Below are 27,403 nucleotides of genomic sequence, written 5' to 3'. Positions count from 1 at the left end.
GTTTTACAAAGAGTTACGATTGATTCAATCAATCGTATCTCTATGGAAATCAATCAGTGTCATAATTTTTTCCACAGGAAAATTAGCAAAATGTCCTTTGTAAACAAAAGAAAACACACCAAATTGTCAAGAAATCAATGACTGTATGGATAAATATTCATATCTAGAATTTTTTTGAACAAGCATGCATTCTATATGTTGACTTTGCTGGCTTTCTATATAGTTGCGATTGGTCGGATCAACCGCAACTCTTTGTGTAGGATTGGCCCCAGATCTGATAAGTGGTATAAAAAAGAAAGGATTTTACTATTCATTCGGGTCATTTTTTTAATATATTGTGGTATATAAAGAGCAGACAACAAAGTTTCTGGGAATATTCTATTTTCATTTTTGACATTTTAAAGTTTTGCTTATATTTTTCACAAAACAGTTATAATTCTATGCACAACTCAGTGATATGCAAATGAGTCAGAGGGCACATGACGTCCCCACTCACCATTTCTTAGTTATTGTTTGAATTATACAATATTTCAGTTTTTACCAATGTGACAAAGGACCATTGACTGAACCATAAATGTTAAACCAATAAGGGAGAAAAAAATCTTTGCTTTACAGAGCAATGAGGAGAATTTTCATTTACAAGAGAAATGGTGAGTGGCTCTGGGTGACACCTTATTAGTCACCTCATTTGCATACTAACCAGGATGTGTATATACCATTTTCAGTGTTGCTTGTTGGATTTTTCTCTTTATTCAAATCATTTTTTTAGGGGGGTGGACTTGTCCTTTAAGGCCTAAATCTGGACAATGAGTACTTTTGAATTGAATAGGATCCCGGAGTAGGATGCATGTGTTAATATATTTTTATCAATTAATATATTAGCGCAAATCGCGAGCAGAAAATTTTAGTATACTGTCATGAAAATGGTATTTTTATGTAGTTTGTTAGAATTAATATAGGTCTGAACATGAATAACCTCCCAATCAAAATGTAAGCGCGCAGCTGATACGTTTTAATCAGGCCATGAAAGTGGGAAAATTTTTGATAACTTTATGGCATACTCAAATGGAGAATGTGTACTTGGCAAATAAAAAAAAATTGCAAGCGCGCGGTGCGTCGATTTTCATTTGCAGACCATAAAACGAACTTTTACACGGCAGAGCACTTTTAAAATCAATTTGTAAATCAAACTTTAATGAAGGCTGAAATATGTTTCGTATATTATATTGACTTCAAAACTTACATTTTATAAGCTCCAATATATGAACTTATTGAGCAAGATATCTCATTGAACAAGGCAATGCGATCCCGAACGAACATTTTAAACATGTATAGTGACATGAAAGATTTTTATTTTTTCCAAGCCTTCACCTCAGCTTCTTTTATTCACTTGGTTTCCTCCTCTATTTCCCCCTCCTTTTCTCCTCTCTTTTCCCTTCTTCTTCTTCTTCCTTCTTTACCCCCCCCCTTGGCCTTTATGCTCCGCCAATACTAGGGGGGGGGGGGGGGGGGAATAGCCTGCATGGATCCGCCTAAGTACACTCTTGTCAGTTTGTAGCATAGTTGTTTTGTATATTTTTTATAGTCACATATCCCCACTGGCGGCGGAAGCCAAAAAATTTAGAGGGGGGGGGGGGTCCACCTGAAATTTTGGGATGTACACACGGGTAAAAAATTTGACAAGCCAAAAAATAAAGATATTTACTGAATTTTGGGGAGGGAACACCAACATTTTTGGACAAGCAACCACAAAAAAGGGATACCAACCTAAATTTTAGGGGGGGGGGACCACAAATATTTTAGGGGGTCCACCTGAATTTAGGGGGGACGCAGGAAACAAACTTGACAAGCAAAAAAAAAGGTTATCAACAAAAATTAGGGGGGACCATCCCCCACCTCACATTTAAGGGGGGGGGGGGCCCCCGCTTTCGCCTCCTATGCATATCTCAAGAGGAAAAAAAGTCAGGTTTAGAAAAAAAATCACTGCGTCTAAATGACGTCAGGGCGAGATGATATACAATATCACCGTCTTTTGTATTCGGGAGACATCTATGATTGTTTACCTCAGATGAAAAGGGGATACGCTTCAACGGCCACACCCTTGCACCGCAAAACACCAACGTCCCCTATTCATTGAAACCTGATGCTAACGGGGCGACACGCCGGTGCACCGGTGTCGCGTACCGGGACGAAATGCAATCAATTCACTGGTCACACATTCTATTCTTAATACAGCTTCGCGTGGAACCAAAATCAATGAAACTTCTATTTCACGTATAAATAAGTGGCGCTATAATAAGCACAAGAAGAATTTCTACTTTTAGAATGTTGATAATTGAATGACATAGGTAGAACATCGCTAGGGGAGATTTCTCTATTGACGGAGAAGTTAGTCAGTGTAATAGTTGGAACCCGGAGTTGGAAAAGTTTGAAGAGCCAGCCGGTCGGGAGCTGCCTGCGGAACGCCCATAACTTTCGGAACGGAAACCACTTGCTTTGCAAAGCCGGTGCAGATCGAGGAGCAAAACATGTACCGGTAAACGGAATTATCAGTTCGTTTGACGATCGCGACTTGGAATTTATATTTGTATAATATACTTGAGAGCCGAAACAGAAGGAAAACATACCGAGTTTTGTCTTTGCAGACTGCACTGTCACTCTCTGTGCCGAGCGAGGTTATATTTTGAAGAAGGGAGAAAAAGAAAAGATGTCATCCAATATTTTGGGGTTCTACCTTTTGTTGGCATCAGTTAGCATGTTATGCATCTGCATAGATGGTAAATATGTTTATGTCATGGACATATATGATTCAGTTTATGTAAATATAAAGTGAATTGATATTCACAAATCGAGGTAAAAGGGGAGGGGCAGGGACACACCCATGGACACACCCAGGCTTGGACACACCCCTCTTGGGGAAGATACTGTGTCATGAATTTGGTGCTTGGAAGTTGATACACTGATACACGGCAAAAACTGTGGTGTTAACCGGTGTACATAGAGGACCACACCAGTTATTTTACACCGATGTTAAATTGGTGGTGTTAGTTTTACACATATAGGTGTTATTACAACACCTTTGGTTGTTACATTTACACTCTTTGGTGTTATGTTCAATCTCTAGGGTGTAATTCTAACACCTCAGGGTGTGGTCCACTATTAATACCAATTTGTGTCAGTTTTAACACCACAGTTTTTACAGTGTAGTGTATCTCGCATTTTAACTTGATTGTGGATCTACTGTGAATCCCCATTTATTTCAAAGCAAAGTCTACTGCAACAACAAAATGATGTCCCAATGATAAGATGCACTGAAAATGTCGTCAAAATCAAAATGTACTGTATGGCAGAGCTCTATGGCATATCAATGTTTTTCTTTCTACCAGTAAAGTAATAGCCCATTTGCCTAAAACGACAGTCATTTTGATTCAGTCTGCAGTTAATTTTGTTTATGATTTCAAAAAGTAAAAAATAATAAAAAAGATGCTTATTTAGAATTGATGTTTAACACATAATAATTGCTTTATAATACTTTAACTCTAAGATTATATACTGGAAAACATTTCTTCATATTTCAGGTAATATAACACATTTAAGATATAGTGAATGGTTTCTTCATGTGCATACTGTACCAGTCTGACATGTGCTATTTTGTGACTGATAAAATGAATAATAATTTTGAAGAAACATAGGCCTACTTACTATTACTGACAGTTTGAAGGTCAAGTCCACCCCGAGAAAATAGTTGATTTGAGTCGATAGAGAAAAATCAAACAAACATAACGCTGCAAATTTCATCGAAATAGGATGTAAAATAAGAAAGTTATGTCATTTAAAGTTTCGCTTATATTTCACAAAACGGTTAAATACACAACTCGACATATGCAAATGAGAGAGTCGATGATGTTCATCACTCACCATTTCTTTTGTTTTTTATTGTTTGAATTGTACAATATTTCAATTTTCACAGATTTGACAAGAAAGGACCAACTTAAACTGTTAAAATAATGGTAATTCTACATGTTCAGGGAGCATAAAACTTAGTGTCACTTGACAAGGAGGAGAAAATAAGAATATTTCATATTTCATAAGAAAATACAAAAAGTTGATTTAAAAAGAGAAAAATCCAACAAGCATGATACTAAAAATTTCATTTCAAAATCATATTTAAAATAAGAAAGTTATGGCATTTAAAGTTTCGCTTTAATTTCACAAAACAATTATAGGCATATTCTGGTCTGTATGCAATTGAATGGACTGATGATGTCATCCCTCACCATTTAATATTCTAATTTTCTCCTCCTGGAAAGACGTTTTATTTTTCCCTGAAAATGTGGAAGTACCATTGTTTTAACATTTTATGGTTAAGTCAAGTTGGTCCTTTTTGTCAAATTTGTAAAAATTGAAGTATAGTATATATCAAACAATAAAATACAAAAGAAATAGTGATTGAAATATATAACATCAACTCTCTCATTTGCAAGTCACCGACCTCTGCATCTAACTAATGTATTTTGTGAAAAATAAGCAAAATTTAAAATGTCATAACTTTCTCATTTTACATCCAATTTTGATAAAATGTTCAACATTATGCTTGTTGGATTTTTCTCTATTGATTCAAATCAGCATTTTGCTAGGGCGGACTTGACCTTTTAATAGTCATTATGCTCAGATCAAATGAGATCAAAAGTTTTCAAAGCCGAAACCAACACATATTTACGATGTAATCAATTTGAGGAAGGGGATCATGCCTTTTCTTTACATGTCAATCTGAACACTGTCTCTCGTTTTATGCCCATTGGAACACTATCTTGTCTTGAAATTAATAAACTTATGCATAAATATGAAAAGAAATACATGCTTTATCTTAAATCTATGGGTGTGCTGCTCATTTTGATTTTTTAAAAATTCAAGTCAAGCTATTTGGGGGTTAGACTTTATTCTACAAATTTTAGATTTGCATCTAAGAAAGCTATTCAGTCCTTCTATATGTAATTATAATAATGATGTTCACTGTGAAGATAACCATGATGATAGTAATATTAATACTATTCTTAAATATAACAATGATGATAATGGTGGTGGTGGTGATGATGATGATGGTGATGATGATGATGATGGCGATGATGATGAAGCTGATCATGATAGTGATAATGATGATGATAGTGATGATGATGATAGTGATGATGATGATCATTGATGATGATGGTGATGATGATGATGATGATGATGATGATGATAGTGATGATTATGATGATGATAGTGATGATTATGATGGTGGTGATGATGGTGATGATGATGATAGTGATGACTATGATGATGATAGTGATGATGAGGATGATGGTGATGATGATAATGGCAATGATGATGATGATAATGATGATAGTGATGATGATGATAGTGATGATGATGATGGTAATGATGGTGATAGTGATGATGATGGAAATGATGGTGATGATGATGATGATGATGATAATGATGGTAATGATGATGATGAGGAGGAGGATGATGGTGATGATGATGATGATGTCTGATTGTGATGATCAATGATGATGATTGTGATGATGATGATGATGATGATGATGGTATACAATGATAGGATGATAAGTGTTTCAAGAGACCAAAATGTCCTTCATTTTTTACCTATGACCTATTTTGTTTGGCTTGTCATATTTTTCAGAATACTTGCTGCACCCTTTAAAGGTCAAGTCCACCCCAGAAAAATGCTGACTTGAATAAATAGAGGAAAATCAAACTAGCATAGTGCTTAAAATTTCATCACAATCGGATGTAAAATAAAGTTATGACAATTTAAAGTTTTTCTTATTTTTCACAAAGCAGTGATATGCACAACTAGGTGAGTCAGTCCATGATGTCCATCACTCACTATTTTTTTTATATTGTTTGAATTATACAATATTTCATTTTTTATGGATTTGACAATAAGGACCAACTTGACTGAACCATATAGTATTAAACAATGCTAATTCCACATGTGCAGGGGAAATTGATCGTTGTATCACTTGACAATGAGGAGAAAATTAGAATATTTCAGATGTCATATGATAAAATACAAAAGAAATAGTGAGTGGATGACGTCATAGTCTCCTCATTTGCATGCCAGCCAGGATGTGCATAACTGTTATGTGAAATTAAGCGAAACTTTAAAATGTCATAACTTTCTTATGTAACATCCGATTTGAATGAAATTTAAAGTGTTTGTCACAATGCGACTGTAAGTCTATTTAGTGTTAACCCCTAGTAACCATTCAGCTTGTATATAATAAAAGGAATTTGGGTGGTTGGCTCTTGTCATAGTCCCAGAGTCAATCAACTGTGCTTGTTGGATTTTTCTCTCTTTATTCAAATCAACTTTTTTTGGGTTGGACTTGTCCTTTAAAGTGAGATTCCAACTCTGCACCTAGTATTGATATAAAATGATGATGATATTGATAATGAAATACTCTGCATACAATGTGTACTCAATAGCATTTCATACACTGAGAGTATTATTGACATTAATTCAATGAAACAAATGCAATATTTTACAGGTTTGACTTTTTGCGATGACAACACGGATTGCAGGAATGGAGGCGTTTGTTCATCTATGAATGTGTGCGAGTGCACCCCCACCTGGACGGGGCCTACATGTGAATGTAAGTATATATGATTTGATTTATTTATTTCTACATTCCAATAACAGAAGTACAAGTGTAAACATTTTTTTCTCAGCATAATATATCAATAAGCAAATGAATAACATACATGTATGCATATATACATATCAATGAATAACATGCATATGGTCATTTTCAAACAAAAGTGGACATGGGGGTGAAAATTAAAACTTCCTAGAAATCATTAGGCTTCAATGTTTTTTGAAACTAGACATCTTAAAGTATATTTTTCCATTTCATTTACATAAAATTATTAATTATGTCTTGAGATACAGTGAATTTTATGCAAGGGAAATTAAATGTTACAAAATGTTGATTTTTGCATTAAAATTCACATATTGCCTATCACAATATAAAATTTGTATTAGAAGCACATTTGTTGGCAAGATACAAGCTGTGTATTGTATCTAACTCCTAAAAAGCAAAAAAAAAAATTCTGTGAAGTGTTTTTCTGAAAAAAATTGGGTTTCAAAGTTTTCAAAACTGGTTGTCGTGTCACTCACGTTTTAAATGCAAAAAGTTTTCTAGAGCTGTGTATTCTGAAAATTAATTTATCCCAGTACTGGAGCAAATACAGTTTATCTGTACCTTATTGTATATGAAGTAACTTGGTCAAATATGTTAAGGTAAAGCTAAAATTAACTGTCAAAGTTGTGTCGTGTCACTCACAATGTCGTGTCACTCACAAAATGTTGTGTCACTCACGGTATTATATTGTGTATAAAAAAGGACATCCAGTAATTTTTGAAGCGTTTTACCAGGGATACAGTCAAAATGTTGTTCCTGACATCATTTAGGCCTATTTTAGGCTAATAATTTCCTCCATCTTCCTAATTTTACTTCTTTTTATGAAAATATTGAATTTGACATGGAGTTCATCTATTTTCTCTCCTCTCCGTGGTTGCCTTGGTTTAAAAAATCCTGACAATTTTCCATTGGTGTGAAGACTCGGATCCTAATTCATATTTTGGTGAATGTACTGTGATTAAGAATATTTGCAGGTACTGACTGCATCTTTCACCTTGTGGCTTTCCCTGGATTCCCGTGGTATGGTATATGATCAAATAATTAGCAATGAAAAGGCGCTTACAAATTCCAGCAAAAAGCATAGCTCTGAATTTTGGTACAGTGCCTACATGTACTGCCTTGGGAGGGTCCACATACAAGCAGTGTTCAGGAGAAAACCTATGCTTGTTGAGTTGAATTTCCAATTTTCTCAAGGCGATTTGCTGATAGTCCATCTGAAGTGTGCAGCAACGTGATTGTGGTTTGGTACCAAAAAAGACATTTAAACTGCCATGTCCTATTTGGACAATGCCTATAAAAATATTAAAGGAGGATAATATTGTAATCCAATATTTCAAGAAAAGGGAGTCATACATGACATCATTGGCTACCAGACCATGCCAGATGATGTGAGTGACTATTGAGAATACCTTTCTTACAAGGATGCTGAATTGTATAAACCTGTAAACTTTCATATACAGATAGGGAGAAAGAGTTAAAGTTTTGAATGATATCAGGCCACAAAAAGAATGTTTGAGTTGATGTCAATGCCAAGACCTCATAACACCTCCTTCAAGTGCCCCCTCCTCCTCTAAAGAGGAGAGTGGTAGAAGCCCTAGTGTGACAATGTGGTATGGTATAGGGAATGTGAGTTGATGGGCAAATATGACCATAAACCAAGAATAAAACATCAGGATGACATATTATGAACTTAAAAGAAAGCAGTTATTATGTAATTAAGCTTGTTTTTTGGTTAATGGTATTCTACTCTTCTACATCATGCAAAAAATACTTTCAATGTTGAGATAAATGTTGTATTTTTGCACTTGTCGTGTCACTCACGTTTTGGATGTCGTGTCACTCACGGTATATAGGAGGGTACCATTTTCCATAGAGAAGGTTTGATTGATTTTGACTATATGTGTTAGATAGGTACACTATTTATGTCCATTTACTGGTACTCACAGTACTCCATGACAACTACTTGGGCACGAATCTAACCATATGTGTTAGTGGTCAGAAACCCATGTCCAAAATTTGTCGTGTCACTCACGCACCGTTTTTTAATCATATCTACTAAACGAAATTGGTGAATTCAAATCAAAGTCGTAGTGGCCCATGCCAGTCCTACATTGTATATAATATAGTAGTCATGATTGATTCATAACCTTTAAGTTTGAAGATATGAGCCCTTAAACCTCTCCGATTGTCGTGTCACTCACGTTTGAAAATGACCATATATACATTCTAACAATCTAACTGGAAAAAATATTAATACCTGATAATTTTTCTTTTTTATTATTAAACAAATAGCAGAAAAAAAAATATATATAGTTATATATATATCAACATAATACATTTTGAAATGTGGGTGACCTCCATCTTAAGCTTAGAGCTTGAAATTGATAAAGACCTCGAAAGGAAAGGGGAAGGAAAACCAGACAAACAGTGCAATAAGTCCAATGTAAGTATATCAAACTCATTCCAAGGTGGTTAGTCTTCAAGTACTATGTATGTCTATTGTTTAGAGTTTAGACTTGACTCCAAACCCAATGTCATCAATAACTAATACACTTTGACATTAGGGTATTAAGCATCAGTGATCAAGTGGTCTGAGTTTCAGGAGAAATAATTAATGTCAAAGTTCATTTAGTGTCAATGAACTTGGACCATATTGTGATATGGATATATATAGATTTATCCAAAGACTGAGATTTTGAAGTTTTAAGATGAGTTTTAAATCGTTGGTTCAAGTGGCTCGAGTTTCAGGAGAGATAATTAAAGTCAAAGGTCATTTAGGGTCATTGAAGTTCGACCATGTTGTGGTATCCACATAAAACACGAGTTTATCCAAAGATTAAATTTTTTAATTTTCAAGATAAGTTTGAAATCTTTGGTCTTTATTCTATTACACTTTGATGGTAATCAAGTATATCCTTTACATATTACATGTAAATGGGCAATAATAAAGAGATAATATTTTATATTTCATTGTCACAAAGTCAAATACTCCTCTTGCAGGCCTATTGAATTGCAAAATGCAAAGAGATTGACATGGGTGTTCCACTTGTTATGTTGAAACCATGAATAGGGTAAAAAACAATAAGAGTGGTGTGTGCTTGTTTAAAAACCCTTTCATTATGTGAGTACATGTATTGTACAGCAAGTTCACGGGAAATGGCTTTCTGCACTTTTGAATAAAAAAATTATTATGTTTGCTAAATTTTTGCAACAAAATTCATGTTTGCCAGCGGGGGATTCATAAGCCACACTGATTGAGTCAATATTTGCATGAGTCACTTTATTGCTGGTAATTGTGGCCAAGCTTGTAGCTAAATTGAAAAAAACACAATAATTGGTCACAGGTCATAAGGTGGCCCAATTCTGTGAACAGGGTAAAAATTGTCAAAAAGTTATTTTTCTTATATGTTATAGGTATTACCATTCTTCAAATAATGGAGGATTTTATCCTAAAATTCCTTTATTTTTTCTTAAAATGACTAATTTGTATCTAATTAATACATTGACGTCAATGTAAATTTGAATTTTCAAATGCGTTTTTTCTCAAATTGCACCTTCTGCACATAAAATGGTGTAAAAAATTAATGCTACATTGGATCACCCTAGTATTTTGCAGTTGTATTATTTGAACATCAATGCTTACATCCATAACAAAGAAAATGATAATCTCTTATTGCATGCATATTAATTACATCTAATTTTAATGATGTTTAATTTTGCAATTTTTTCCAAAAAAGTGACACTCACCTTGTATGCCTTGCAAATTCACTACATCATGAATAGAAAAAGTTTTTTTTGCAATGATACAAGACTTTAGAATAGTATAAATGAAGTTTACAAATCAAATAATTAACAAATTTTTTGCTAAAATTTACTAATTAGATAGGTTACAGATTGGAGCTAACATGCACATGTAGGTAATTCTTGAATATTTCAAAGTTATCAAATTTGAATAAAACTTAGTTGTTCTTTGCATTTAAACTGACTAGAAATATGAGACTGAAAGTCAGTATGTATTGGTATTGGTTCTTATCAGTCAGATGTTGGGTTTAGTGCAACAAATTTGCAATTAATTACGAGTCCATTTTAGGTCCTAAAATCAGTAGGATTAGTCTTGTTTTAATAATAATAATGATGTAGAGCTGTAGTGTGAACAGCATTTCAAGAATAGTTAATGTTATTCATAGATGTGTTCTTCATTATTCTTGATCATCCTCTCAAACTTCCATCTTTTTTCCATCACCTTCTTTACAGTATTACTTGAAGCGCTTTTTCAAAAGTTACAATTGTTGTGATTGCTTACTATCTGTCTCTTGCAACAGCAGTAGCTAAGTGTTTTTTTTTTTATAGTTAGTTGAGTAGGCTGTTACTGCATGCATAAGACCTGCTTTTACAATGTAGTGGTTCCACTGTACATAATATGGGCTTCAGTGAAATAATGAATATTTATATAGTGCATGTATCCATCTTGTTAGGTTCTCTAGGCGCTCCTATATTACCCCGGCTATTAAGCTAGTCTACTGATTCTGGTGCTCACAGCTTTTGTGAGGAATTTTTTCCTGCCGGTACCCATTTACCTCACCTGGGTTGAGTGCGGCATGATATGGGTAAATTTCTTGCTGAAGGAAAACACGCCATGGCTGGGTCTCGAACCCACATCCCTCAGATTGAAAGATGAGAGTCTTAACCACTAGACCATGACACCCCAATATGGCCAAGTGGCCAAGTTGATATAGTTGGAAAATTGGTATACCATCAATTAATTCAATTCAATTTATGTAATAATAATATTAATAATAATGCTCAATTCTTGTATAGCGCATCAAACATAGCATAGCATAAAATATGTATCATACAGTGTACATAATTATGCAATAAATAGTACAAAATATGGTTAGGACCATAAAAAAGCGAACTGTTTGTAGAGAATGGCCCCCAAAGCAATAGCATTGACAAAATTTACAATCAGAAACAGAAAACTAAAATACAAACAAACTTTATCAGCAGGTATAAATGCAAATACATAAACATACACACACACATACGCACCCACACAACAAACCCTGGTAATTTTATAGATTTTCCATTAAGTAGGCCCTACACATTTTTGTAAAAATGGGATGCAGTTGAGCAATCTTTTAGGGAAGTTTATTAAAAAAGTTAATATCCCATATTTTGATGGATTCAAAGTGTTATCCTTGTTTGATCTTTTAAAAATCTGTTTATTCATATCAACTTGTTGGGGTACGTAGTCTTGGCCATTTAAAGCTAATTTCAAGATTTGGTGTTGATATCAAATTCTGATAGGAAAAGATTGGAAGCAGTCCTTAAGTGTTTATTTTATTTTTATTTTATATATGTGAGCCAACCCAAATCCTGCACCTTGTCACCTCCATTGGCACATGACATTATCGACATCCCAGTATAGCTTCCAAGGAGCTGCGTTTTGGGATTATTGCGACAAGTAACAAGTGTTTAGCCAGAATGCTTACATGTATGTAAAACAAAAAAAAAGTTTAATTAAAATAATTGAGGTTTGCTTGAAATTTTATTTATTTCATTACCACATGTGTGCTTATCCTGGTAGGCCTATAACTAACACAGGAAACAACATGTGGGACCACACTTGAAATGGAAGGGAATTTTTCAGTAACTTTTCTAATCTTCATGTGCTCATTACTCTGTATTTGTATATTTACCTGAAAACTTGTTTGGAAGATGCCATTTATTTATATATTTTTTTTAATTCTGTGAAAGTTTTAAATTCTAAAGATTTTTAAAAATATTTTCTATTGTTACCAGTACCAGAGTTTTTCTTTACAAAGATGATTTAAATGGTGGGATGATATCCTAAACAAAGCTTTATCATTGTTCATTTTTATTTTCATTCATTGGTTTCTGCAACTTTCTTTCATAAACACATTAACAAAGAAAATACAATATTAATAATGTATAACTGACAAGCAAAGCATTCAACCAATTTGCATTTTCTATTAATATGTACATATCAATTTTTAGAAGGCTGCAGGGGTTGCCAACTTGCAAAGTAAGCTAAACTTGACTGCGTGGCAATTTTGTTGGTCCAATTGCTAGGCGAATACTTCACATTCTAGAATTTCATCTTAAAAATTATTTGTGAATAACTGGAGTCAACTGGACAAAAAGTCATTAAAAAAGATGTAAGCAAATAATACCCTTTTCATAAACCTATCCTCCAATTAGCCGCCTAAGAGTAATGCAGATAATTCAATGAAAATTGCGTTCACAAACTCCGAAAATAAGCCACATTATTTTTACGAGCGCTCATCCTGAAAAAGGCGGATAATCGTCATGACAACTGGACACGCCCCCTCCGATGCGGTTGTGTTGGAAAAGGGTGACCTTGTGACCGCACCATGGCATTTATCCGCATTATTTGGAAATGCGTTCATAAACTCAAAATCTTGTCCCGATGCTGCTGTTATACTGATAATAGCAGCATCAAAATAATGCGGATTACTCTTGTCCTCCAATTTTACGACCAAATTATGCTGCTATTAGCCGCATAATTGGGTTTATGAAAGGGGTATAAGAGTACTGGGAAGAATATTGAAATATTTTTGATGTATAGTCCTTTTACTCATAGGATTAAGGTATCCATGCTTCACCTCTGAAATTCATAGAATTAAATAAAAGACATTGATCTGATATTAATTTCTCAGCCCATGATTCTACGTCATGATACTAGGTGGAAGTGGCCTTGCCACTTTTCAGCTTTTGTCAAAACTTTGTGAGGTGTAACCTCAATGGGCAAATACCGTGCCTTGCACCGTGGTTGTGATTTCATTACTGCACAGATATCAGTTATACGTAGGTAGGTTGCTTTTTTACCCTCCCAATATCAAAAAGTACCCCAAAACCAGGTCTCGTGAATGCCAATTATTTTGGTTGTTTACACTCACCAGAGGAACGCATCACCATTCCCCCCCCCACAACAGACATATTTCTTTGATTGGCTGAGTAAATGTTTATAGATAAAACAGGATTTGTCTGATAAAACATCTGACACGTTCTTTCGTGAAATGTTCTCATAACCAGGCACAGGTCCTGAACTCCCTGTATGAGCTGCAATAAAACAAAGATGCATTTCATAAGTCATTACATAAGATTTGCTTTCATATTTCCTGTCACATCTAAACATACATGGTTATTTCCTTTCACACTTCAAAACTCCTTGCGACTTTGAGGAAATCCTTGTGAAAAAAAACTTGAAGATGTTTCTTTATGGGATGTTATGATGTTGTTGTTGTTCGCTTGGGTTTTAAGGCGCGTGTCATTCAGATATGAATATTTACGCCTATATCAATTTGTCGTTTTTGTGGTTATAAAATTTTGACGCATAATGGATTAGCGCTGCTTTCAGTAAATTTGAATGAGATCGTGAAAGGCGGCTCATCACAAATCCTTGATTGTTTGAATAGTATTTTCTGGCCAACCCGGATCAGTAATTTGAACGGGCTTCTCAGCATGCGCGTGGTTGCTATTAAAAACAAGCACTGCCTAGGCCCCCCCAATACCCAATCAAGACAGTGTGATGCCTGTCAACAGACCTCTCCTTCCGAAGTTTGAAAAGAGAACAATAAAAGTGTGTAATATAAAATACATGATGTATGGTATACCATAACCAATATAAGGACACAATTAATGCAGACATTCTGGGCTTGTGCTCGGTGCAATTAATGTCATGTGTTATTATTATGAGTAAGCTGCATGTGTAGCCTATATACAAGGGGCCCGTTGCATAAAAAAATTTACCTGAGAAAACTCAGGTTGTTTTTACCAGAGTTTTTGCCCTGTGTTAAAGTCAATGGCAGAAATCAGACTAACCTTAGTTTTCAGTTTTTACCAGAGTTTTCTCAGGTACAAAGTTTTATGCAACAGGCCTATATACAAGGTCAAATATTTATACCTAGCATTTTTTTAATCAGACAATCAGAGTAATAACAGGCAGGTATAAGCTGTTTGTCAGATGCAAGCAATTTTATGAACGACTGGTGACTACCCCAGATTTTCATTGTGGTTCATTCAGTTCCTAAAAAAGGCCACCAGTCATTCGCAAATTCACACATAACTTACAAACAGATTTATGAAACACCCACCAGGCACCAGGTATTTTCGATGATGAAGTTGGTATGAAACCACCATTTTTTTTTCTCAAACCACCTTTATGACCTCGTTTTGTATCAGGTCATATTGACAATTAGTGTTTATCATGCTGTTGAATGAAAATATTTCCACTGACATCAATGGTTGCACATGTTATTTTCAGTGATTCTATGAATTGGGTTTTTATTCAAAAGTGATATTGCTCAGTCTGTTTATAGGTACCTGAGTATTATGCTATTCAAGTAAATTATTTAGGCTTAAATATTGGAATTTGCACTTTAAATTTCTTAGTAATATGGTATTCTTTTTATTGTGATCATTATTTCTTGAATTTTTCTGTAAATATTAGTATGGTTACTTGAGTATTCCTAGTAATTTGTTATGAATCCACATCTTTTATTGTGAACTGGTTTCTTGAAATTTATTCAATCTTAGGAAATGTTCTGGTATACATTAAAGTATGAAAGGATTTGCCACATAACTTTTTATATTGTGGTGCAATGAATTGAGGTTTTATTCGAATAAACTTCACCTTCTTGTTGAATTAATAGAATAGGTGGCCATTATCTTGTAATTCATTTGAGATATGAACTTTTTGTGTTTTTCCTGGTAAACACTGGATAACATTTTTAATAAAATGGCGCAATGTGGATCTGCTTTCTACTCATTATTGAAGACACATCTATGTAGGATAGGAGTAACCAAAATAAAGTACAGTGCAGCCACTATAGAGATAGGGGCAGCACTGTACAGTGTGTCCCACAAAAAGGAAACCTGTTTTCAGTGATAGATTTCACAATTATTAAACATGTTTTGTACTATAATATTTTTAGAGTGTATGTAAGTAAAGTATCATAATTTGGTTTTGAGGAAAAAAAGACATGGGAATCCCAGTTTCCTTTTTTATGGGATGCACTGTACAATTTTATCATTAAGTAGACCTACTAGTATCTTGGCTAGTCTATGCTGATGCCCACACCAGTAAATACCCCTATGCCAAACTTAAATTTGTCCAAGAAATGAAGATAGGTTTTTTTTTCTTTTTATGTTGTATGACTTTTCAAGGTTGATAATGAATATATATACAGGTACTTATTAAATGACATACTAGAACAATTTTGACCCGTATTTATGTGTGATTAAAGATGGTGCCTGTTTTATACACCTTATTAAGGTCATTGCATATTCATGTACAAAGAGTATTGAATTACGGTCCAGGAAAGGATTGTTGTTTAAAGCACATGGATACAAATTTCAAGTCTCTATTCAGAAGGAGAAGAAAATGAGGGAAAAGCTAGATATATAAATAGTTTTCATATCTTGGTGTTTCTAGAAACAGAAAATTCTGAAATCATGGAGTTGTTATGAATAACACCACACTCATGTCACCTACCAAATAATCTCAATATACAGTTCTTACCAGTGGCATACGCATTTCACAGGGGGTGGTTACAGGTGTTCACCCCCCACCCCCCCCCTCTAAGCCTGAACCCCCCCTTCAAAAATCCTGCGTACGCCACTGCTTCTTACAGCATTTTCCAGAAAGAAGGAAACTTATTTTCAGATATCAATCATTAATGTTGAGCCCTAATACACGTTTGTGTATATAGTGAACCGTTTGGGAAGGCAGATTGCAAACAATGAATAAATGGCATAGTATACAGTTTGTAAGAAACAATTTGTACAGAAACTCGAGTGTTATTCCAACTCATCCACTCCCTCTTAACTAAGTCTAAGAAAACATTTAATGCTCTTTAGCAGTCCTTCCAGCCAAATCATTGCCTCCTAAACGAAATCCTAACTTATTTGTCTTGCAATTTGCTTTTGACATTTAGATGTATCAAACTCTATATTTGTTCATATTATTGCATTAACATTTCTCATATGCTGTGTATAAGTCAATGGATACCTTGGAAGAACAGTGGCATTATGTTAATGCCTCTGAAATGGGCTTCCCACCATACCATATATCATTTGTTAATTTTGGACATGTTTATTTGTGTATATTTGAATAGGAAATGAATACAAACAAAGATAAAATTCTTTATTTAATTTCCATTCTTAATACAAAGTAATGTAAATCAGATACATTGACATCATATTACATGTAGGTTTAAAAGTATTAAATGTAGAAACATGAAGTTTATCAATTATTACATGCTATAAAACATTTACTGATGAATAAAAAGTAGGCTTATACATAAAGGAATCACAGTTTTCCTTTTTCGGGACACACTGTAGAATACCTCATCAACATAAACATACATGTTTATATTCTAATTAGTTTAATGTGCATTCTTTACTCTCTAACATCCTTCAAATGTACGTGTTCTTAATTGAAGAAAATGAACCCTTAATTTATCCAGTGATTGGCTAAAATCTGTTATGAATTACTAATGACTGATGAATAATACTATTACCTACGTTGCACTAATCACTGGTACTATTATCCAGAACTAACAACTGCTTAATTGCTTCATGGCCACTCGATTATAGGATTCAAATAAATGCGAATGGAGATCCAATCTGTAGGGAAATTTCTGCATAAATTCTGTTTTATATTTAGAAAGTTTGGTGTTTCGTTGTCAAATGCGTTTGGAGTATTGGATGTGATGTTCAAATTTTTGCTATGCTACTGTGGCTTATGAAATTCCAGAAACTTGGAAAAGATTAAAAATTGTGACTTTGTAGGGAGATAGAACAGGTTAAAATGCAAGGTTCTGCACCAAGAGGTGAGTAGGCCTACACATTCTACGTCTTCAGTTGAAATTGTCAATGGTTTCAATGTTTTTGCTATCAGTAAATGTGACAGACTTGAAGTTTGGGTTCATTTGTGTATAAATTCAAGTTTGAATTCATTTGTGTATAAATTCAAGTTTGAATTCAGATATGTGACATTTCATCAAAATACTCTGTGGTTTCAATTTTAATTTTTTTTGCATCCATTAATTTGAAAAGCCTTTTTTCAACATTTTTTTGTTGAAGTTTTGTGGTCTACCTGTTCATACTCTCATCTTGCAAATCAGAGGGTCGTGTGATCAAATCCCATGGGGACTAGCATCCTTTGGCAAGGCATCAATCCACACTTTGCTTCTCTCCACCCAAGTGTTAAATGAGTACCCGGTAGGATGTGAAAGCTTATAATGTAGAATGCCTAGAAATTGAGTCTTTGAACTCTAAATAGAATGCTCCTCAGTGAGTGGAGAAAGGGCATGCATTGTGGGCAGGTATGCAAGGATTCAATGACAGTGGTAATGATAATTACAATGTATCATTTTGGTGCACATAACCTTTCAGGACATTTAATTTGCTCCTGGGACGATTGCTCTAGCCGAATAAAACTAAGTTTCAAACCTTGACTCCTAATCCTCAGGCTCATACGATACTTAACCAAATTCCTCTCACAACCTAACTTACTTTAAACTCACTTTGGATCCTCAGACATTAGCGGAGCAATTGTCGTAAGAGTGAATATCACATTACCCAAGTCAGTTCCATGACATTTGCTCTGGCAATAATTACTCTGATGTAAGTTAGTTCAACATTTTAATGAAATAATCAACTTCAACCCTGGATTCAACACTTGACCCTATCCTAATTAAGCCTAAGAGCCTAGACGTGACATTAAACTCTGTTGCAACCCTAACCCTTCAGGCTACGACGCTACGTAAGCTTTTAGAATGCACTTGCTAGTCAGGCAAGTAAAGGTTTGAATAGTTGGAATATACATGCCCCAAAATCTATTTCACTTGCCCGAAAAAAATCCTAGAAAAAAAAGTTTAACCTCTTCAAAAGAAAGTTTTGCGGTTTTATAAACCATTGACCTTTTTTCTCTTTTGACATGAACTGATCTACCTTATTGCATTTCTTTTTCGAAAGTGATTTTGTCTTGCCTGCCATGACCAAAATTAGGTTAAATTGTCATATCATAGCGACCCTAATTTTGGTCATTCTACTGTGAAAATTTTGCTTTCTACTGTGTGAATTATGCTTACCCAACTTGGGCAAGTAGTTTTTTGTCTTTACTTCAAAACACTTGCCCGACTCTAACTTTTACTTGCCCCGGGTAATCGGGCAAGGGCTTATGCAGCACCCTGCCCTTTAACATAGACAAAATAACACCTGGAGCAACTGTCACCGGAGCTACAGTTAATGTTGTTTCACCTCCAAGTCATGCATTACATATGTATAGATACATGTGAACATCATACCTTGAATCTGATAATTCATAGCTTGAAACTTGCTAACAATTGAAAATTATATCGCTTGAAACTTACTAACAAACAACTTTATTTTTTTCTCTATCTCTCACATGGCTGATGTTAATTTCTTTCTACATGAACCTTTCATCTTCAACTCTGCAAACGCCTGACCTTTGAACTCTGACCTCTCTTCCATACTGTTCTCTCCATTGTGGCTGGGTCTGTCAGCTCCCAACCCGTGTGGAAGCAGTCCTTGTCTGCATGGGGGTACTTGTGAGGCCAATGGTGGGAATTATACATGTCTGTGTCGAACCCCTCATAAAGGAACCAACTGTGAATGTAAGTTTACACAGATGACTCCAATTTTTAACGAAGACCTTTTAAGGAGAATGAAACCTTTGGAACAAGATAGCTTGTATGTGAAAACAGAAAAATCAAAGAAACTAAAGTTTGAGAAAAATCAAATAGTGAAAAAGTAATGAGCATTTGAATATTGTAATCACTAATGCTATGCACATCCTCAAATTGGCAATGCGACAAAGATGTGTGATGTCACTTGTGAACAACTCTCCCCATTACTTTATATTTCACTTAAATTGCCTCTTTTATCACATCTATCAGTTAGATTGTGTGTTCTCTCTATAGGAGGGCATGTACAGATTTTTAAAGAATACATCATGGATTGACGGTTTGCATCACCAAAAGAAAAAGCAAAAAGAGACATTTTGAGGTTTTTTTTATAGTCTATCAAAGGGAAACTTGTTCACATGTGACATCACACATCCTTGTCGCATTGCCAATTTGAGGATCTCCATGGCATGAATGATTGCAATATTCAAATGCTCACAACTTTCTCAGTATTTGTCAGATTTTTCTCAAACTTTCTTTGTTCTTATTCTTTGATTTTTCTGTTTCGACACAAGCCTATTTGCTCCAAAGGTTTCATTCCCCTTTAATCACAAAATAAAATGAAAGTAATTTGGAAATGCTAAGTGTGAACACATCACTGCAAGCATATATCCAAATAATTTGCATTCAGGAATTATCTATGACTGTAAAGGATTGTTTTTCAGATGTTTTTACATTTATGATATGATAACTACCCCCAGAAAGAAAAAAAAGAAGAAATAGAAATTATCTTTTTTTTTGGTTTTTGGACATACAATAGTCCTGGAGGAGTGGCAAAAACCTGTCTACCAGGAAGAAAATAAGATATTGAATGAAGAACGTGGGTGATGCATCTATTCTCCCATTTTAGATCAGTAAAACTGGATCTCACTGAACATGGACAGAGATTTTCATCCATAATAGACCAGTTCATAGTTACTCATGGACAATTTTGATCAAATGACCTTTAATTTCTTTCATTATGATAGGCAGATTTCAAAGCAAGCTATTATGTAAGCTTGCCTTACATAGCAGGATGAAGAAATTGAATAGACCAGGTGGCTAGAAGAGCACACCAATGAACACTTTATGAATGTATTTGGTGCATTCCTATTTGAATGCATATCATAGCATGTTGCACAATGTACTTGGCAAACTGAAATACCAGTCGTTCGTGAATGCATTGTTGTTTTTCTTGGATGTAAATGAAAACCACTATTCAAAAGAATATATGAATAATCAAGACATCAAACTTGGTGCTTATCTCATTAGATTTTAAACCACCATGTCACTTTAGTACAAATAACCCTTCTCTGATCATGCGTAAAATATTTTGATCATGCGCAGAAAGGAACTACGAACTGGCTTATTGACTATTGCATCTCCATGTTCAGTGTATTTGATTCTCCCTACAAATTTCCTTTCACAATTCGATTTCTCAATCTGCACTGTATCCTGTCCCTTGAAGAGGACATTAAAGTTTTCAGTCCTCTTTGCTTTCTTACAAGCGCTCTTGCTTTCTTAGCACTTAAGTAAAGCTTACCACCACAAATATCACCCCCATATATATTATTACTTTTGATTCTTATCTGTAGCCATATGGATATTCTTTGTCAAATTAACTGATACACCTTTTTTTTCAGGCAAATTGCAGTAATTTAAATACAACTCAGTAAGAAAATCCTATCAAATTCCTGAATGCACGTTTGGATAAGCCTTACGCCAAGGCAATGACTATTATTTCCCCTAAATGCGCATGAATACAGAGACTACAATGCAATGTGCAGTTCAGTCCGGCAATCACTGCTGTTCTGCACACTGTCCTAGTCTATTTTCAAAACCTGTTTGGCAGACAGTGCTTAGGCTTACCCAAACAAAGGCTACACTCTAAATTTCAAGGATTTAAAATAAATCCACATCGGCTGTTAATATCGACCAGCCAAATATTAGATTTATTTTTAAACCTTGTATATTTAAATCTGAATTTAAATTATGAATTTAAATTGAAATCTTTTGAGATTTAAAGTTAATCCCTAAGTTTTAAAATTAGCTCAAAATTTGGCTTGTCACTATTCACAGCCAATCTGGATATATCTAAAATCCTTGGAATTTAGAGTGTAGCATCTGATTGGCTCTAAATCAATTCATATTTGACCTTTTGAGTTGTATTTTCATTGCAACACTTTCAGCGATAGCCAGCTGTCTTCTTCATATTTGTCTTTCCATTATCATTTATTATTAAAATTTTATAGTAAATAAAAAATCTTTAGCATTGAAGCATTTGATTTTGTCACAGTCTTCATTTTCTACCGTTTTTTTCTACTGTTTAAAGTCTATTTCTATGTTTTATCATCATGGTAATTGTGTAGTCATTGCTGATTCTCATTGAAGGAATGGTCCAGGCTGGAAATATTTCTATCTCTATAAATAGAGTAAAATTCACAAAGCAAAATGCTGAAAATTTGATCAAAATCGGATAACAAATAACAAAGTTATTGAATTTTAAAGATTTACTTTATTCCGGTGAAACAGTTCTAGGCATGTCTTTATGAATATTCATGAGGTGGGCTGATGATGTTATATCTCCACTTGTTCTGTTGTATTTCATTATATGAAATAAGATTTATTCAAAATTTTTCTACCAAGAACTAAAACAATTGGATTGAGAACTGATTAAGTGCATTAGTTTTGTACTGCCACAACTTATTTACACATGTATGAAAAAATGAAACATTCATGATTTCATGTAATAACATGAAAATGGGAAAGTGGGGATAGGACATTATCAGCTTACCTAATGAATATTCATGATGATGTGCATTCACAAAATATTGATAGAACTTAAATTTCAATAACTTCGTTATTTGTTATCCGATTTTGATGAAATTTTCAGCATTTTACTCTGTGAATTTTATTCTTTTTATATTTAGCCTGGACCATCCCATTAATCTATATATTTTCATTATTTTTATGCTTTACATCCATCAGGTATCAAGAAGATCATGAGTGAAGGCCCAACAGTGGTGTTTGTAGGGGGGAGTGGGGGGGGGTACAAACCCCCTCTAAATTTTTTTTGGAGAACTTTAAAAAAAAAAATTGTGCTCATAAATTTTTTGATGTATGAAACAAAGTTAAATTTTTGTTGAAGACCTTTTTTTTGCTTGTCAATTTTGTTTGAGAAGGAAGCAACCTACAATTGGTGGTGAAGACCTTTTTTTTTGTTTTTTGGTTGTCAACATTTCATTCACCTTGAACCCCCCCTTTAACAAAAATCCTGCATACGCTACTGAGGCCCACTGCTCTTTAAAAAACAAGATATTAATTTGTTTTTTTTTTAGGCAAAAATACTTCCGCTGGCTACCTAACTTCCTTAAAAACTGTCCCTGGTTCCTAGCATAAAAAAATATCTATTTGACACCTTTGTCTTTAGCAAATTGCTCCAAATTAAAACCAAACCTTCTTTGTCTTGACTCATTTTATTTTCTCAGATTTTCATCTGCCAGTGTTTTTATTAAAAAAAATCTTGATTCCTATGGTCCATAAAAAGAAAAGGAATCAACATGTATTTTTGTACTTGTATCATATCATAACATTCAGGTACTGAAGACGTGTTTAATTTTTTTTTTGGGGGGTGACACATTTCGCGTGAAATTCGAAACCGCATCCTAGGCAGTCTACAAACACTGTAGAGATCGATTTTTCGATTTGCATTTAAAGGGGAAGTTCACCCTGACAAAAAGTTTATTGTAAAAATAGCAGAAAAAATAATAAAACATATTGCCAAAGGTTTGAGGAAAATTCATCAAATACTTAAAAAGTTATTAGAATTTCAATTATTTGATTTGTGACGTCATATGCGAGCAGCATCCCTACATAGCGAATGGTAAAAAATCAATGAAATTTCATTTTCTCAGAAAATTGAAAATGGTTTTCGCTGTACCTTTTGTATATCAATAGACAAATCATTTCACATCCGACCGTGAATAGAAAACAAAATTAAGTCATAAGGAACCATACAAAATATGAAATTCATGCATTCTATATTACATAACACATGGGGAAGCTGCTCGTTTATGACGTCACAAATCCAAAACTTTGAACTCTAATAACTTTCTTACTCTTTAACGGATTTTCCTCAAACCTTCACCAATATTTTTTACTATTTTTTCTGCTATTTTTACAACAAAGTTTTCTTCAGGGTGAACTTCCCCTTTAAACGCAACTCTTTCTGCAATGAAACCCTGGAGAAAGGTGCTATATTTATAATCCAAGCAGCTACCATTGGAAATGTTTTCTTTCAGATCTAGCTGCGTCTTCCTCTTGTGATCCGACTCCATGTGTGGCGGGGGAGTGCATCGATGACTTGAATGGCAATGTGTATTGTGAATGTACACCATTTACCACAGGAGCTTTCTGTGAACGTAAGTGCTGGCAAATTGATTAGCGAAACTTTGTTGAGGGGTAATGCAGAGGGGAAGGGAGGGGGGGGGGGGGGGTGGACATTTAAATATTGCATTTCAGTGATAGACAAACATTCATATTTACATATATTCAAGTTTTATAACCAAAGTTTTTGTGCATTCATGTGTAGATTTGTGACAAATGATTCTTAGAGAAAATCAATGTTTTCAGATTTCAGATGTTTTCCAGATTTCAGAATTATTTTTTCCTAAACACTGACAATACACATTCCCACATATGCTTATCTGTGTCAGAGATTTCAGCGTAATCAGGATTGAGGCAAGATTCCATTACCTTATTTGTTAGCACATTCCTTAACCGTTGTATGGTAATATGACAGTGCAATACCCATTTTTTAGAAAATGTGTAGATCTCAACTACAATGCACTTTTTTATTTTTTTTGTACTTTGATTCTCTTTAAAATCTAAAAATTAATATTTTGATCAACATGCACTGATCAGTGGGAGGGTTCAGATGAATGTTGATGATATGTCATGACATTTGTCGATGAAGGTGTGGTAACACTTATCACGATTTTATATACTTTCTTTTGGAATCATTGCTCGTTACAGCTTAGAGAAGAATAGATTGCTTGAAATCTGATAAATTGATCAAACAGAATATTTAAAGCAACAGATAAATAAATGTGAGAAACATTAAATAATTAATAAGAAAGTAAATGAATGCTGCAGCATTGCCAATAGTATTAGCTTTCTTGACATTCAAATGCATATGATAACTTTGTGTTGTAATTTTCTCAAACTTTTCAAACTTTTTTAAAAATTATTTTCTGATTTCTGTTTTCTTTCTGTGCTCAATAGAATCATGATTATTATATCATCATTACTTAGCCTTGACCACATTACTCAACAAACGTCAACACTTTCCAAATTCAAGCTCTCTTCAAAAAGACTGTACTTTTCTAAAATGAATTCATGCTGAGTTACAATGTGTTTGTTATCTGTATGATGTTAAATTCTCATTCTCTTTTCATTAATTGTAAATTGTATTTATCAATACTCTTTCCTTTCTTCCTCTTCCATCCTTACTGTCTCCCTCCCCTCTCTTTCCATTTTCTCTCTCTCTAATTTCTGTCTTTACATATGTGTGTTTTTATTGTTACATATTTATTTTTGATGAATAATTTGTTTTATAATATAATGTATAATGTTATGTGTTGTAAATATGAATTTGATTTTTTACTGATATGGAAATAAAGACATTGAACTGCTTACAAGCACTGTTTATTAAAGGGGAAGTTCACCCTGACAAAAAGTTTATTGTAAAAATAGCAGAAAAAATAATGAAAAATATTGCCGAAGGTTTGAGAAAAATTCATCAAATAATTAAAAAGTTATTAGAATTTCAATGATTTGATTTGTGACGTCATATGCGAGCAGCATTCCTACATAGTGAATGGTAAAAAAATCAAGGAAATGTCATTTTCTCAGAAAATTGAAAATGGATTTCACTGTACCTTTTGTATACCAATAGACAAATCATTTCACACCCAATCATGAATAGAAAACAAAATTAAGTCATCTGGAACCATACAAAATTTGAAATTCATGCATTTTATATTACATAACAAATTGGGCAGCTTCTCGTTTATGACGTCACAAATCCAAAATTTTGAACTCTAATAACTTTCTTACTCTTTAACGGATTTTCCTCAAACCTTCACCAATATTTTTTTACTATTTTTTCTGCTATTTTTACAACAAAGTTTTCTTCAGGGTGAACTTCCCCTTTAAGGGTAACCCTCCATTTTTAAACAATATGTATTTGTATGTATTTCATGTCAGATTTTTATGTACACTTATCTTTCAAGATGGTAAATAATTTGTAATTGAAATTGAAAATTGAAATACTTTATTTATAGGAACCCCAAACTGCAGCAACAGAGACCCATGCCGACATGGCGGTGTGTGTGTGGATGGACAGACTGCTAATGATTCATCATCATGTGACTGTAACAATGACTGAGAAGGAGAGGTTTGTGAAAGTGAGTCGTCGACATTTGCTCCTGTCTTAACCCTTCGAACCCTAAATTACTTGGGGCGGCTGTGGCCTGTACCCTGAATTATTGGCAAGCACGTGTCGACTATATTCATAAATTTTTGAACAAATTTTGGGCATTGCTCCTGTTTGCATATTAATGAGTCAGAAAGAAGAGGATTGAGGGTATTTGAATTCCAGTTCATCGTGGCTTAGCCGTGAACCAGAATAGCCTGGTGGTTAAGTCGCTGCCCGGAAAGCAGTAGATGGCAGGTTCGAATCCCACTGGTTCCAATTTTTTCTGACTTATGATTTTCATTACAGATCGAGCATAGCGATGTTGAAAAATAGGAGTAATGCCGAAAATTTGTCAAATTATAATTTCCTCCTATAAAAAAAATCCTCTTTATTTACTATATTCATAAACTCCCACGTTTGAGCCCCAATTACATCTTCCCCTGTCAGTAGTGAATTACAGGTGTAACACAGTATGTGACCAGCCATACCAAAACAGACGATAAGAGGCCCAAAACTATTTTTTTTTTATTTAGCCTGCCACTTACTTTATGTTGATCAGTGACTCTACCACCACCAAGCCATCACTGGTTCATCATGGTATAGTCATGAAGAATTAGGTGCGAGTTCAGGGACAAGTGGGATGACACATCAATGTTCTACTTATAGAAATGAACTGATGACATCACTCACTCACTATTTCTTTTGTATTTTATTACATGAAATATGAAATATTTTTATTTTCTCGTCATTGTCATGTGAAATTAAATTTCATTCCTCCCTGAACATGTGGAATTCCATTATTTTAACATTTGTGCTTCAGGCAAGGAGGTCCTAATCGTCAAATTCGTAAAAATTAAAATATTGTATAATTCAAACAATAAAAAGCAAAAGAAATAGTGAGTGACATCATCGACTCTCTCATTGGAATGTTACTGGCTCGTTCATATAACCATTTTGTTAAAAATAAGCGAAATTTCGAAATATCAACTTTCTTATTTTACATCCGATTTTGATGAAATTTTCAGCATTGTGCTTGTCTGATTTTTCTCTATTGATTCAAATCAACATTTGTTTGAGGTGGACTTTACCTTTAAACCAGAGTTAAATCAAACCCGACTGCAGAATACGGGCCTATGATTTTAGATAAACCAGGATTCAGTATGCATGTGCATGTCAACTCATTTTGTTACGATATTTGCTTCTAAAACATGATTATTTGAAATCCATTGCAAACAAGCTCTTCGTGCACCAAAACAGGTTAAAACTTTTTTTATTCTTTATCTCGTCTAGTTCCATTGAGATGTAATGCAAACACTTGTCGTAACGGCGGCACTTGTAGCCCCCCATTGTCATCAGGTGATTCTGCAACTTGTGAGTGTACAGTCGAGTGGGATGGATGGACTTGTGAAGGTATGTGTCACTTGTTTTGGGAGGGAATTTTGGTCTGTATATATTCCTCTGTAAAGGGCTATATAAGGCCCGGTTCT

At 34.2% G+C, this 27,403-nt stretch overlaps 1 protein-coding gene across 1 annotated transcript; it reads left to right on the top strand.

The window, feature by feature from the left end:
- The first annotated feature begins 2,139 nt into the window (after nucleotides 1–2,139).
- Nucleotides 2,140–27,261, top strand: LOC121420130 (fibropellin-1-like). The gene is made up of 6 exons (XM_041614667.1): nucleotides 2,140–2,777; nucleotides 6,552–6,656; nucleotides 19,280–19,390; nucleotides 23,740–23,859; nucleotides 25,783–25,905; nucleotides 27,207–27,261. Exons 1-5 carry the CDS (start codon nucleotides 2,708–2,710, stop codon nucleotides 25,884–25,886), a joined length of 510 nt encoding a protein of 169 aa, XP_041470601.1. The 5' UTR covers nucleotides 2,140–2,707; the 3' UTR covers nucleotides 25,887–25,905; nucleotides 27,207–27,261.
- Nucleotides 27,262–27,403: the final 142 nt, after the last annotated feature.

Source organism: Lytechinus variegatus, chromosome 8 (assembly GCF_018143015.1).
Source record: "Lytechinus variegatus isolate NC3 chromosome 8, Lvar_3.0, whole genome shotgun sequence".
In the NCBI taxonomy this organism is placed as follows: domain Eukaryota; kingdom Metazoa; phylum Echinodermata; class Echinoidea; order Temnopleuroida; family Toxopneustidae; genus Lytechinus; species Lytechinus variegatus.
The sequence above is the reverse complement of the archived record's forward strand: the minus strand, read 5'-3'. Positions and strand labels throughout refer to the sequence as shown.